Consider the following 15,487-nt stretch of genomic DNA (forward strand, 5'->3'; position numbering starts at 1 on the left):
AGTTGCACTGTACTAGAAGATCAAGTTAACTGGTCCCAGTCCAGTTATCCACGGGTCCGTCTCAGTCTGGGTCAATTTTATTGGACCTGTGCTACCCTCTACAGTCTCTCTACCCTGTACTCTGTGAACATTTGCAGAAAATAGCCAATTTATAAGCTCACAACGTGTCTCACGACACGTTGCAAGCTTGTACATCAGCAATTTTGGGTGAAGAGATCTTTTTTTAAAGAAAAGGAGGCCTGGATGACAAAGTATAATAGTGGTTAAAAGGTACATTTTACAATTTATTTTGTGTCGAGTAGCAACACAGAATTGTAATACAGTATGTACAGTTGTACACACTACATGGGGATTAGAATGTTGGTACATTTAGTATGCTTCACTACAAAGTAACATTCTCAGTGTTCATTTATTCATGTGTACAAATGGCTACATTTATACATGCTCAGGAACACGTAGGATTTTGCTGTGAATAGCAGAAGAATATGGTTTACTGGGCCTCTGGCAGAGTCCCAGTCCCACCTGTTATCTTGTCCTGTCTGATCTTCTGGACCTTGTAGCGTATGGAGGAGTGTGCCAGCAGGTACACATCGTATGCAGGACTCAACAGGATGTTCTCTAGAGTCAGCAGTTTAATTTCTGCTGCGCCCACATCCTGTGGAACGGATGCCCAAGGTTACCATGGTTACTGCGCAACAAATATGCACACAAACAACATGCAATACTCAATTGGCTGCTTCTGACTCAAACCATGCAACCCTGACTTCAATTTGGCCAGCAGCCGTTCAATTAACATGCATACTGTTACTGATACTACATGTGCTGCTACAGCAAATGCTATTCCTTAGCATTTTTCAGGGAAGATTAATGACACTTACATTTTATGCTTTGTCAAGTCGTATATGGGTAATAATTGATTACTATCTAATCCAAAACCTCTGACGAGCATGTCCACACCTTATAAGGCAGATAGTACTTTTATCGGCCTACAGCAGTCGAGGTTCAAGGACATTTATCATCACATACGCATAGCTCTGACGTCACAGATGAGGCCAGAGGAGCAGGAGCCATCTTTGTTATGCAAGCTGCTTCTATTTATAGACCTATACTGTACATCCCAGGAGAATTAAACGGCTAGCACAGAGGGATGCAACAACTGCACTGGAGCTCTTCTTTCTATTCTTGTGATGCCGCTGTCTCTTTCTAAAAATAGACCACAAAGACCTTGGGGCCATTTCTAATTTCCTGCTGCATCAACATTGCACTCGAGTTCCACAGAAGCAAACAAATAGTTATATTATGCATCATCAATAAACAAAAACAGCTTACTGTACCTTATACAGAGGCTCTTGCATCTTAGCCTTTATCTTGGCGTGACCCGTTTTCTGTCCCGACACCAAAATAATGTCTCCCTGTTTCCCAACACGCTCGATTTCGGAGATGTAGCCAGGAGGGGTGTAGGTTGATTCTGAGAATTTAAGGACCCTTGGGAAAAAAATAAAAAAATAGAAAATGCATTACACACTCAGTGTGACCCACTTGCAACTGACCCCTGGAATGATTAATCACACTAGCTATACAGTAAACGAATAACCACCTTGAAGGTAGAACACACAATGCCCCCCCCCCTCCCCCGTCCCTTTCGTTTATTTGTACACTCTCAAAGTTACCGGCCCATAAAGGTGCCTTTACACTATCCGATAATACCAGATTTGACGCTCAAGTACGAACGCGACTCGATCGGAAGAGATTCTCGGGCATAAATTATCGTCTAGTGTGAATGTTCAAAGATCCAATCTGAACCTTCCCCAGTTGATCGCGGATTCGCGGCCACTCCGATCATTTTCAAACATGTTTGATATTTATCTGGCTCGCTACTGCAAGGGAGGGGGACCACAATGCCCATATGCTGATCTCTCTCACACACACACACACACACACACACACACACACACACACACACACACACACAGTGTAATCAATGTATAAACGACCGATTAGCTCTATGCTCGTACAATGTACATGCACACCAAATATATTAATGCCATGCACTGCACAAGCCTGGATTATTTTTCGTCGCACGATGGTGTCGTGCAGATAACATACGATGTGCAAGACCACAAGTGTGCTGATGAGACACGTTGTCAGCTTGAGCTTGTAGATCAGCCTCTGACACAATGTACCACGGTATTAAAGAAAGAAGCACAAATCAGGCAACAGTCTCAGTCTGTATCTCTCCCTGTGTATGTTGTGTTTATTGCGAGGCGCAGCAGATGGGGGGGGGGGGGGGGGGGGGCTGGCTACACTGAATTTGCCAACTGCCAGGCAGTCAGTGCATGACTGTATGCTCATAAAAAAACTTTATATGTGATTTTAATAGTTGAAAAAAATATGCATTGTAATGTTGTCTTACTTTATTTAATATCAAAATAATAAAGTGGTCGCAGATTACTATGAAAATCTGCAAAACCTGTCACGCCATCATATATGGGCGTCAGTCCATCACGCCTCGCGACACGTCACGCCACCATATATGGCCGTCAGTCCATCACGCCTCGTGACACGCTCCAAATATGGCCGTCTCCATATATGAAGATCACGACACTGACCTCATCAAATCCTGGATAGCCATACATGGAGAAGACTGAATCTTCACCTAGATCTGCATATATGGAGCCGGCCAACAACTCTTCTGACCTCAAACCCTTAGATCTCCATATATGAAGCCGACCTGTTCAGACATTCCATATGTTGATCCATCCCCACCCGTCCTTCCTCTTCGATGTCTCCTTTTTGACTGATACCTGTCCATTCAAACTCTAGAAGGGCCTGCCCCAAAGTTATTAATGCAGCTGCACCTGGCAGCCGGCGAAAACTAGTTACCTGGGCCCTCATCAAACCCTGTAAACTCAAGACACTGTCCCCGCTACCACATATATGGAACAGGTCTGTTCTGACATTCCAAGTGTTGATCTGACCTCATCAAACCATGTACACTCAAGACACTCCATATAAGGCCAGACATCATGAAATGCCAGACATCATCAAACCCTGTACACTTAAGACACTGCACTTAAGACACTACATCTTGGTGCCTCTGTATGTGGTAGTTGGCGATCTACTGTTAAAGTCAATATAGAAGGAAGATTTACCGTATTGAGTTGTCAGAGAATCCATCCGTGTCTGCATCTTTCACAATGGTCCAATCAAACACCAGGCCTGCCAGAGTGCTGAAGATGTTACCTGCAATGATATAAGAAAAATAAAAAGACAGATGATCTCTCTGAATCTAAATCACAGATTACGATTCTAACCACTTAAACCCTCAATACTTAGTAAACTTGACCTTTCACTCTGTACTTGGTCTGCTCGTTTTCCCTCAGTCTACACACCAAACTGGTCTGCAACAAATCTCTTCGTAGAAAATAGCTGATCAGACTCAGTCTGAAGAAGAGCACGGGCTCCAAACATCACTCTTGATTCAAATACCAACTTGGGAGCAACAACAGTGTGCGGGCGGCTCTACTTTGTACTCTTCAATCTCAGTTCACTTCGGGGGCCAGCAGGACCTTACTTCAAAGAGTTCAGATGTGAGCTTCTACCTTTTGATTCCGATTACAGTCTATGACATCAGTCATGTATGAGACTTTGAGTTATATAGTATTTGTGGGCAAGGTTTAAAACTGGTCCCACCACCATAGTCAAATGTAAAAAAATATATAGTACTTCATACTACTGGCAGGGTGCACAATAAAGTTGTCGCTGATCGGTCCAAAAGTTTGCAAGATAAGCCAACGGACATACAGACATAACAAGACACACGCTACAGCGCCTGAGAGCCATGACACAAAAGACATGACCAATCCTACGTACACACTGCTAAACAAACATTTCCACTAGCTAGTGTCTGGGGCTTAGACTAGGTGACAACAACACTTGCCTGGCTTAATGCCTCTGGCAGTTGAATTGAATTAGCTGAAGCAAGACCTCTTTTATGATGGGATTTGCGCCTCTACCTTCATCTGACAAATTCAAAGTATACGTTTAGGGCCAAAGCAAACAAACAAAACGCGGGCCTCAGGGCCATCATAGAGAAGGATCCTGTGTGCTACAGCTCATTAGCTAAGTATGTGTCTGCCATAAATGGAAGCAGTGGGACAGAACAAATAGAGCCAACTCCCAGCTGCCTGAGGGTAAAAGAAAAGCTGCCCAGGGTTATCTCAATCATCACTTTGAAAGGTTACTGCAGTAGTTATGCAAATTATGCGCCGTAGATCCCATTGGAGAAAAGTTAACGCAGACAAATACTAAAAAATATATAATGAAATCCTTTGATTATAAAGACTTCATGAGCTGCTCCATTATCAATGGCAAGCACAGACTGGCTTGAGAATTATATTACAGTGCCATTATACTGTAATAACCCAGTATTATCATTTAGAAATGACACTGGGGCAGTTGAGTGACTGAGGAGAATTAAAAGCCTGTACGCTGGGTACAGGACGGAGGCCTGGCATGCCTCGAGTCACAATAGGTGGGCAATATATCAATATTATATTAATTTCCTTTGGATTTGAATATCGCAATAAAGTGCTAGGGCATGAGTGTTGCGGATTCAAAGGTTGTATGGTTAAGGACTCTTGATTCGTTTATACTCTGTAGCAGTTATGTGGATTGGGTTTCCTGCAAGCCTGAAGACTGCATAATAGCTGAACTCTACCAGCAAATAGTTTTTAACCGGTTCCACCATGTACAGTACCCATGTTGTGTTTTGATATTTTAGTCGTCTAATTTACATTGGAAATTGTATGAATTAATTACATTTTCTGCATTTCTTTAGCCTTTATTGGCAACGACAGTAGAGAGAAAGGAAATGTGGAGAGTACGCCAATAGGGGAATGACATTCCTCAATTCACCGAGCTGGTTGATAAGTAGCCTGGGGTCCACCTATGCTTACTATGGCATAGGCAGCTCCCGGCAGGATCCGCCGGGAGAATCTAGACGCTGCTGTGTGACATGAGACTAATGAATTAGAGTGTATGTGTGTACGTGTGTGCGTCAATTTAACAAAGGTGCAGACGATCAGAAATCAGCAGAGAGTGATCGACATTTGCACTACTGTATGCCGTATTGAAGTGGACTTTTTTTTTCTCCCTGGAAATAAAAACGTCTGGGTTTCCGAGGCTAGTTGATAAGAGAATTTCCCCATAAACATTCGCTATCAGGTTGCCCTGTGTGATTGTAAACCTGGATTAATGTCAATCCTGTTGCACCACTACTTTAAACTTTGATTTAAGTATCAATAAGGGATTAATTCTAAACCAGCAGGAGAGGAGGTTTAAATGAAAACAACATGCTTATACGTCTGTTGGTTTTTTTTTTAGCGAGCGAGACGGTTTTTATTATTATATATATTTTTGCTGCAGGCACTATAATTTAATTTAAACATTCTCAAATATGAATAAAATAGTAACGCTAATGATGCTCACGACTGCTGCTGTTTATTTACAGTGCAAAACCAAGATGGCGGACACACAACAAAGTTTAATCCATGAATTAATCACAGTTTAAAGTTTTAATCACAGTTTAATGGATTTTAATCACAGGTTAAGGATTTAATCACAGATCTGTTAAGCAATGCTTCAAATTAAGTGGTGCAACACAACTCGAATTAAAATTAATCCTTGATCAACAAATCCTTGATTAACACTAAACTAAGCTTTATTTAATCTTTCTTGGTGCAAACGACCCTATGTCTCCTACAGCCCCCCCCCATATCGTCCAATCGTCCATATCCATATCGCCTAGTGCTACCTCAGGATACACAACTGTGTGGTGCAATGAAGATAAGACACCCAGCACATAGCGCCAGGTTGTCAGCCGGGGTTGTCAGCGTTATTGTGCCGCAATTATCAGCGTGTTTAGGTTTGGGTACCCAGCATTGGAAGGCTTATGGTGTGTTTGGTGTGATCTTGGGCTGTTAATCTCATCTCAGTTGCTGGGTATTGTGTTGACAACACGTCGGATCCCGAATGTCCAAATGGGCAAATTATAATGGGCATCTGCCAGCCAGCCCACCCACCATAACTTGATTTTTATTTTTGCTCAGAGGAAGGAAGGCACTGGAGCAAACTCTGAGCCTGTTTGCCTACAGTGCCCTACACCCTGTAAATAGAAAAAGGCTTTAATTGTCCGAGTTTGTTCCAGTGCCTTTCTTCTTCTACACACACCAATCCCGCTCCTGAGGTGCAATGGAACCCCTTTGTACTTACTTACTGTTTTGCTTAATTTGTATTGTGGTTTTGTTTTATGGCATGTATGAATGATGTTGATGTGTTTTGATTGTTTGCACAAAACATTTATAATAAAATAAAGAACACTAACAGTGTTATCGAGTGCACATCATATACTGTACCTTCAGCATCCTTTGCATGGATTTTCAGAACCAGAGGAGAGTCTTCCAAATGCAGTTCTCTGGTGGTGGACACAATGTGGATCTCACTGATGGCGTCCACAATGGCATCACAACGGAGGACCTGACCTGTAACTGCAAATGGGAGAAAGTAGGTGTCATAGCAGTAGTACTGTAGCACATTTAAAAAAAACTCACCCTGGACAATACAATTGTACAAACACCTCTTACAATTTGCTGATAGTTGCACATGCACAGTAGCGACTGCAAAGCAAAATATGACACACAAGCTGGTATCCAGTTATCCAAAAACATCTCAAGTCTGTGTAGCTAAATTGCCGCCATAATCCGATTAATCGATTAATCCTTTATATAATCGGTGATTAATCGATTCTGAAAATAATCGTTAGCTGCAGCCCTAATGGGTCAGGGTGGTAGTTTGACACCCCTGCTTTATAAGATCAACAACTTCCTAGAACTTTACAAAGTTACAGGAAGTTGTTTTTCGACTTGATTAAAAATGTGCCACCAGATGTGACCCAGAATGGTTATGTTCTCATATGACTATACATGTATGGTACAACTTATACATAGTTAAGTCAGGTGTTTGCTGTTCAGTGCAGATTCTGAACAGCTGAAGGGGCTGTTTCAAACCACATGGGTCTCATTAGCAGAGAACAAAGCGCTGTTCAGAAGAGTGGTGGTTCTGGGATATTGGTAGTTGTGAACCTTAATTATGCAACACATCTACGGTGGAAGGTCAGCCACCTGGCCATTACATGCCACCTCATTTCTCTTACTTACTGAACATGCCGGTAACTTACTGCATACTAGTGCATACAGTAGGTCACCATTTCTCAATGTCCAAATAATGGAACCTTTTGAGCTTGTATACCTCTGAGAACCCAAACTATCCTCCTTACAGATCCATTTGTACACACACTGTCAGAGTTAAATAAACACAGAGCAGATTGGAGGTCCCAGAAAGAAACAAATATCAGAATTGCTTGGAAAGTTGGAAACAGTACAGACATTATAGTATCTGATCTGACACGCTTACAGTGCAAGCACTACTGGGGGTAGTGGTGTAAATTGTATATTTTGTATACCGTATTCTGAGTATGTGATGTATTTTTACTCTGCATCTACAGCACTGGTTCTCAAAATTATTGTGATGCTATCTATTTATTTTTATTTATTTAACCTTTATTTAACCAGTAAAATCACATTGAGACCAAAGTCTCTTTTACAAGTGTGCACTGGCCAAGAGAAGAGGCAAATAAATGTTACACAGCTCTGCCAGTAACAACAAATACAGGACATGACAAGACAATTTACAATTACAATTTACAATTTAGGCATTTAGCAGACGCTCTTAATCCAGAGCGACTTACATTAAGCAAGAACAAAAAGCATGGGAATACATCACATATGTAAAATGCATTTATCGCGAAACATGCGTAAGCTAAGAACGTGACTAGAACATATCTATATAATGACACTATACATATAAACTATAAGACAAACTATAAGACAAACATATGACATCCGTAATACCAAAAACCTACTACCAGGGAGACTCAGAGAGAGTCTAAATAGCTAACCACTAAACCAAGTATCTATATTAACCAATTCTGGTGGGGACCCCCAGGTAACCCCCCCCCCCCCCCCCCCTCCCTTTTCCCTGCACCAAAACTATTCGCCAGAAATAGCCAATCTACAACAGTCACAACTGGTCAAATTGTGGGCTTGTAGGACGGCTACTTTCTGCAAATGTTTTATGACATGCACAGAGAAAGGACGCTTGGGTTCAAGTGGTTAAAGTCAATACAGCATTGTCTGTCTTGTGTGCCAACAGCTGGAGAAGCCAGTGAGTCTGTCAACACAACAGCTGCCATGACAGGCCTGCAGAACAATATAGAGTCAATGTTGTACATTGTTATAGGGAAAGGGTGGGGGGAAAAAAGACTAGAACCATGAATTGTGCAACAGAACTATACATCCTTCAGAGTTTAAGAGGATTGGCAACATTAACAATGCAATGTTGTGCATATTGTATCAAATATTATTGTAACTGGTTTGATCCTTTTGAACTTGCCTTTCGAAATTCTAAACAGTTCACGGTACGAACAAGTGTATTAACTTTCAGCCTAACTGTGGAATGCCTTACCTGAGGCCATCCCACGAGCTGAGTCTGTATCGTTTCTTAAATCACTTCTAAAAACAAACCTGTTCAGAAAAGCACCTTCCGTAAATCACCTTATCTATGCTGCATTTGTCTCTTGAATCTCTTGTTTTATTATTATTATTTATAATTTGGTTTAGCTCTTTTTATTCTATCTGCTCTTTTTTAATTTGTGTCATTTCATCTGATTAAAATGTATGTAATTTGTTCCAGTTTTGTGGAGTATTTTGCAACTTACAAAGACATTCTATATAATATGTATTAATACAGTACTGCTCAACATGTTCAGGCTGTATTCGTTGAGCCGGTTTGTGTTGTACTTACCAACATCCTCAGCTTGGATGATGCTGGTCAGTCTGGTAGGCTGGGTGGAGAAGACCTGGAGGACAGCTGTCTGGGAGCAGTCTCTGTTGCTCTCTACAGCTATGGGCTGAATGCTGGCTACCTCTGGTCTAGTAGATGACCTGGAAGATGATTATTACCTCATTAAATACATTGTCAAAATTGAAGCATGGATTCAAGCAAAATAAAATCTCACGACTATGAAAATGTTGTTACGTAGGTCTAGCATAGCCAGTTGACATGGTCATTCACTAGGTGTCGTGATGCTAGGGTGACAGCAGGTCCTAGAAATGAAGCCCTGCGGTGCAGCCTCATGACAAGTTCATAGGTCAATATCTTCCAACCTAAATATGATATCACCACGCTCTGTATGTCAGTTTTATACAATCTGGGAAGTGGGAACCCATTCAGCTAAGGAAAACAAAGTAGGCCTATCTGTCTTGATAGATTATAGTTCTGATAAGCTTGATCCGCAGAAGATCTGGTAGCAATCAGTCCTACAGATTGCTTAGCCCTAGAATGGCTCTGTTGTTACATACAGTATATACAGTATTTCACATACAGAGCCATAGAACGGTCGCGGTTACTTTCATGTCGGACGTTAACTGGGCGGCCTTAATGTGATAAATGCTCTGTTTGTACTCACCCATTAAATAATTCCAAAGACGTGGAGTGAAATATGGTCCTCTAGTTTTTTATCCATGTGAAAGTTCTGGTACAAAACGTGTATTTAGTCAATTATCTCCACTTTTTCAAGAGATGCACACGGACGTCTTTCTCTCCGGGCGAGGGGGGACCGGAATGATCGATGAACTGATTTTAGACGTCATCACCAATTGACAAGGGAAACACAAAAGTTTGGGTCACACAATTGGCAGGTGGTGTGATTAATTACCCAGCACCTATCGCAAGGCACCTGCCAATTGTGTGACCCAAACTTTTGTGTTTCCCTTGTCAATTGGTGATGACGTCTAAAATCAGTTCATCGATCATTCCGGTCCCCCCTCGCCCGGAGAGAAAGACGTCCGTGTGCATCTCTTGAAAAAGTGGAGATAATTGACTAAATACACGTTTTGTGCCAGAACTTTCACATGGATATAAAACTAGAGGACCATATTTCACTCCACGTCTTTGGAATTATTTAATGGGTGAGTACAAACGGAGAATTTATCACATTAAGCCCGCACATAATTGAATTCAACCAGGAGCGGATGGAATGGTTCTATGCCTATGAATGATACATGAAAATGTACGAAGTTAATTAAATGATCACAGGCATTCTAGGTCTACAGATTGCTATGGTTTAGGAGAAATTTTAAAATGGCATTTTAAAATATAGTAGTTCTTGAGTCACATTAGAGTGAAGACAAATTGTGTAATAGCAAATTGTATGTTGTGCATCAATCAGACTCAGATAAGTGATGACTTTTCTCTGAATCTAAATTTTGACATTTAATCATAGCGCCCCCATCAGGCCGATATGGGTCACACTCGTGTCAAAGTATAGTATTAGTGACACAACTTGAACTTGGATATCATGTCATTCATTGTGAACCATATCTCACGGAAACCACTTCGGGCCTATTATTGCTTCCATTGCCTAAAATAAGTCAGCTCAGCTCATAATGCTTACTTTTGTTGAAGTTTCATTTCATACAACAATACACACGGCTTTAAGTGAACCGCAGGCACAGTGAGCATGATTCCACTACAGTTTAGTGATTTGTTGTCGGCCATGTGGCCTCGAATGCCCCGCATGAAATATGAGAGCTCAAGTCCGGTTTCGCTTTTCATGGCAGAGTGAAGTCAAGTCAGGACAGCAGCATGCAGCAGCTGACAGACACAGACAGTTTGTGTGTACCCCCGCTTCATGTTTATGCGGTTTTAAACGCTCACGATTTCATGTTTTGTTCTGTATTTGTCAGTTGCACTGTATGCTGTTTTATATTTACAGAACGTTGGCCAACTCTGGCTGTTTCTATAGAAGAAATGTGATTTTTATTAGTCTGGGTTTTTACATTTCGTCGTGGGACGGTGTGGCGCGCTGAACAAATGACAGATCTACGAGCTCACAACGCGTCGCGGAAGCGACGCGCCGTGAGCTTGTAGATCTGCTATTTGTTCCCCCTCATCAGCAGCCAATAAAAGGGTACTCACCATCTGTAGCAACCTTCAGTCGCCTCCAGTGTGAAGTTTATTCTGGTGCCTCTGGCCAGTGGCAGCAACACTTTGGGAACGTTTAGCTTCGAGGCGAGACCAGTGTGACCGAATATTAACGTCAGTGCACATATTAATACTTTAATAATGACCGCCATGCCCGGTTCAAACTTCAACGTGAGCCCCCAGCCCCCACACTGACTCGAGACGGACAGACAGCTAGTAAACAAACCCCGGATGAATGAAAATGTGGTTCCCCTGCCTAAACCTGCCCAAGTACTTAAACTTCCTCCATATACAGACGGTAGATTTGCGCGCCCCGCCGCGTGTTGAACGAACCACGGCAGTAGGAGGTACAGTAGGCGTTTACATTCACACGCATAAATACTATGACCGCCGGCGTGAAATATGATAGTAGCTTGAAGTTAATGAATAAGATGAGGAGAGCCGGCGCACACAGTCACTCTCATGATGATGATGATGCACTGCCTGCCTCCTATACTACTCCACGCGTGCTCTTCAAAATAAAAATCCCTCTTCCTTGTTGTCGAGGCTCTGTCACACCGTTCAGTTAAATTAAATGATGTACTATATTCATACATAAAAAAGTTATAGAATATTTCGTATTTCCTCGTACGTACACTCAGACCATAAACCACAGACAAGTACCGGCGGTGAGGACGGTCGCGCCATTAACGGTAATTGGAGTTCGAGCGTGCATTCTGGGAATTGAAGTAAACGTCACTGAAAACAAACGGGTCTGGGCGACTGTTGATGACGAGTGTCATTACAGTTAAATATAAGGGGTCGTCTGTCCCATTCCCATCATATAACTCTATGGTCCATAATGTGCAGCTGTCAATAGAATATAATAGACTATAGGACCACATTGGAAAGAGGTATTTAGATAAACTTGATGTCATCCTCTGTATGATTTATTGTGTGTATTATTTATGTATTAATGTTAATACCTAGAATCAGTCAATCAATAGGCAAGGCAAGTTTATTTGTTAAGCACATTTAAACAACAAGCCAGTTCAATGGGCTTTACATAAAACAGCAAAAGAACATTTAAAGTGACATTTTAATTCGGTCAAATGGAAAGGAAAAGAGGTTAAAACTTAAAACAGAAACAGAAAATAGAAATGAACTTGCAGAATCAGGTCTGGATCAGATATTACTTAGATTTTGTGGTGAATATAATGTCACTGACCAGTAGGCTATCAGAATGACAGGTAAATGGGCATAATTAAGAATTTATTTGCAATGGTTATTGGTTATTTTGTAGCTTAATATTGTTTGTGGATTTGATTTGTATTGTTGTCTATTGTTTTGTTTTTATTTTGGATGATGAGTTGATTTGACAGCACACACACACACACACACACACACACACACACACACACACACACACACACACACACACACACACACACACACACACACACACACACACACACACACACACACACACACACACACAGAGAGAGAGAATAGATCCCTTCATAGTTTTCATGTAATTTTGTCTTTAGATTGAGGCACCTACACAGGTTCAGGTTCTTGAGTCAAGCATGATGCACCCATTTCCACCCCTAGGTGTCAGTGACGGCTATCTGTACATTTGTCCAGAAACAGATGGGTGAATGGTATGACAATATATGACTACTGTACAGACTGAAAACTGTATGAGAAATTAGTTTATGTTTAGTTGCTCGTCACGTGTATGCTAAGTATGGAGTAGCGCACTGGTTTTCAAAGTGGGGCTCGGGGACCCCCAGGGGTCTTCCAGGTGGGTGTACCCAGCAAAATGAAGAACAGTTCAGACACTATTCTTTGGCTATTCAAAAATAGCCGATCTACAAGCTCACAACACCTCCCGAAGCAATTGTGAGCCATGGAGATCTTCCTTTCTTTTTTTATAAACCTTGACAAATCTCCTCCCATGGGGGTCCCTGGCACAAAATCTTTTCAAATGGGGGTCCGCAGCCAAATTCATATCAATTGGGGGTTCTTGTACAAATGTTTGAGAACGACTTGAGTAGGTTATAGCGCAAAAATTACTTCATCAGATGAAGACTGGACATTTTACCAAATCCATTCCAATAGGCCTACTAGGATGATGAATGAACATAGGGTTATAACCATGCAGGACATTATGGCTGCAAAGGAATACAATGACCACATTTTTGGCTACTGTATGTCTTGGCGCACAAAGGAGCATGGTGCAATCAAGAACAAACAATTCATCCCCAATGTAATATGACATCATTGCCTGGCATTATTGGTCCATAGCAGAAATATGGTCTGTTACCAAGATTGTGAATACTTGTATTTTCTTTGATCTCGTTACAATGATGTTCATCCCTGACTGTTTTCTTGGACGCAGTGAAATGCATTCCATAGCTTCATTAGAAAAGCTTGATTTGGAGTGTTTTACATAATAATTTGAGCCAAAGGTAACATGTTGTATTACTCAGCATTGTCAATGAGAGCACATCCTTGACAGTAAGCAGTGTTCTCCGATGTTGGAAAGTATCTACGTTAATTTACTCAAAATTTGAGAAATTCTTACACCACCATGGTGTTATGTACATGTCAACTGCCAGCACAGTCAACAGAGGGAAAACTGACAACATTATGAAATGTGAAACAGATTTTTTCCCTGCTCCAGTTTTACATTGGTGCTGTACGTATATTTTGATGCCAATACTTTTGTTCTTTTACGCAAGTAAAATGTTCAATACTTTAACTTGTAACGGAGTATTTGTGGTATTGCTACTTTTACTTAAAGTAAAAGGAAAAAAAATAGTACATTTCTTCCACTGGCTGTTGTTCCCATTATGATTTGATGTGAGTGGGTTTTGTTGGGTCTGTGCACTCTTCAATGCATGGACACAGCAGCGGAGAATGAAACTTGAGAAGGCAGTAGGCCTACTACACGTTCCATTTGTTTTGACATGACAGTTTAGTGTGGGCTCCCTCCCTTCAGACCGTTCAAACACACCTAGGAAGAAGTATAATGAGCATGTACCTATACGTGTGTGTGTGTGTGTGTGTGTGTGTGTGTGTGTGTGTGTGTGTGTGGGCAACATATAGGTAGCAGTGATGTTTAGAATGAATGATGTCACTTCGTCTCAGGAAAAGGAAAACAAAATACCAGAGTGTCATCTGTGTATGTCTGTGAGACAGACTGCACCATAACAATCTGGGGTGTTGATTTAATTCTTTCAGAGTTCAATTAATACCCCAGATTTACTGTATGGCCCTCATGTCTAGACAACAACAGAAAACTGCGGTTCCAGACAGACATAAAGTCAAAATGCTTGTAATGTGGAGCTAGTTTCTGTGACCTGGATAGATCTGCACATAGGTTTGCCAGTTTTCGGGGGCTGATGTGGACTAAATCCAAGGAGAGAAAAAGTAACTTCTCAGATGAATGGGGGGAAACTTCTTGCCATTGTTTTTTGGCAAATCGATGAGGCATAACCTTTTAAAATGTTCAGATTTCTACTTTCTATGAAATTTCTGTAGACTTTTAAGAGGCTGGCTGCCACTTGATCCAAGTTAACGGGATAAAATATTCTGCAAATTGTGGATACAATTCAGCCTGTATTGTGGAATCAGACACATCAATCACAGAGTGGGACACAATTACAGCACACATCAAACTTGTAATAGTGTAATAGACTTCCACCAGTGAAATAAAATCACAGTTACAGTACAATATCTGCAATAGTATCGCCTTATTTCAGTGTTATAAAGTACATTTACTTTGATGGCACACAGGTTTTGTTGAATATTTACATGTTTTATACTTTATACTTCCACCCCATGATATCTCAGACGGAAATATTGTACTTTTTACTCTACCACAGTTATTTGACAGCTTCAATTATTTAGTTTGCATACTGATATAGTACATCATTATTATAACCTAGCCTAGCCCCTTAGATAGCACATTATGTAGACTTAGATAGTATTTTAAACAGACCTATAGCTTGTTACGTAGACAGCTCTAGAATTGCACTTTATGTAGTCATAGCACTTTATAGTACACATGTATAATATATTATATAGTATAGTATGTATAGTTAACATAGATACTCCACTGTTACGTTCTTAGTTTATGATTCATGATAACTACTTTTTATATATGTGATGTATGCCATGCTTTTGTTATTGCTTAATGTAAGTCGCTCTGGCCTAAATTGTAAATTGTAATAATAATTAGAGATTATTCATACAAACATACATTAATTGTTTAATTGTGATATATTATAATAGGTTACACTACTCAGCACATCATAAAGTAATTAAAATCAGCCCCAACTTTACTAGCTGCAACATTAAACAAAATAATAATGAATGCATAAACTACTAATTAAAATAC

At 40.8% G+C, this 15,487-nt stretch overlaps 1 protein-coding gene across 2 annotated transcripts in view; it reads right to left on the reverse strand.

Annotated features, from left to right (window-relative positions):
- The window catches only part of nup210 (nucleoporin 210), a 62,934-nt gene extending 51,135 nt beyond the window's left edge, over positions 1–11,799 (reverse strand). For both annotated transcript variants that reach the window (XM_079517844.1, XM_079517843.1), the window contains exons 1-6: positions 11,098–11,799; positions 8,923–9,062; positions 6,417–6,548; positions 3,153–3,243; positions 1,335–1,485; positions 523–655 (exon numbers count right to left, since the gene is read on the reverse strand). In XM_079517844.1, coding sequence (XP_079373970.1) covers positions 523–655; positions 1,335–1,485; positions 3,153–3,243; positions 6,417–6,548; positions 8,923–9,062; positions 11,098–11,255 — 805 coding nt within the window. In that variant the 5' untranslated portion in view covers positions 11,256–11,799. The remainder of the gene's footprint in view (positions 1–522; positions 656–1,334; positions 1,486–3,152; positions 3,244–6,416; positions 6,549–8,922; positions 9,063–11,097) is intronic.
- Between the last annotated feature and the right edge of the window lie 3,688 nt (positions 11,800–15,487).

Source organism: Electrona antarctica (genome assembly GCF_951216825.1).
Source record: "Electrona antarctica genome assembly, chromosome: 2".
In the NCBI taxonomy this organism is placed as follows: Eukaryota; Metazoa; Chordata; class Actinopteri; order Myctophiformes; family Myctophidae; genus Electrona; species Electrona antarctica.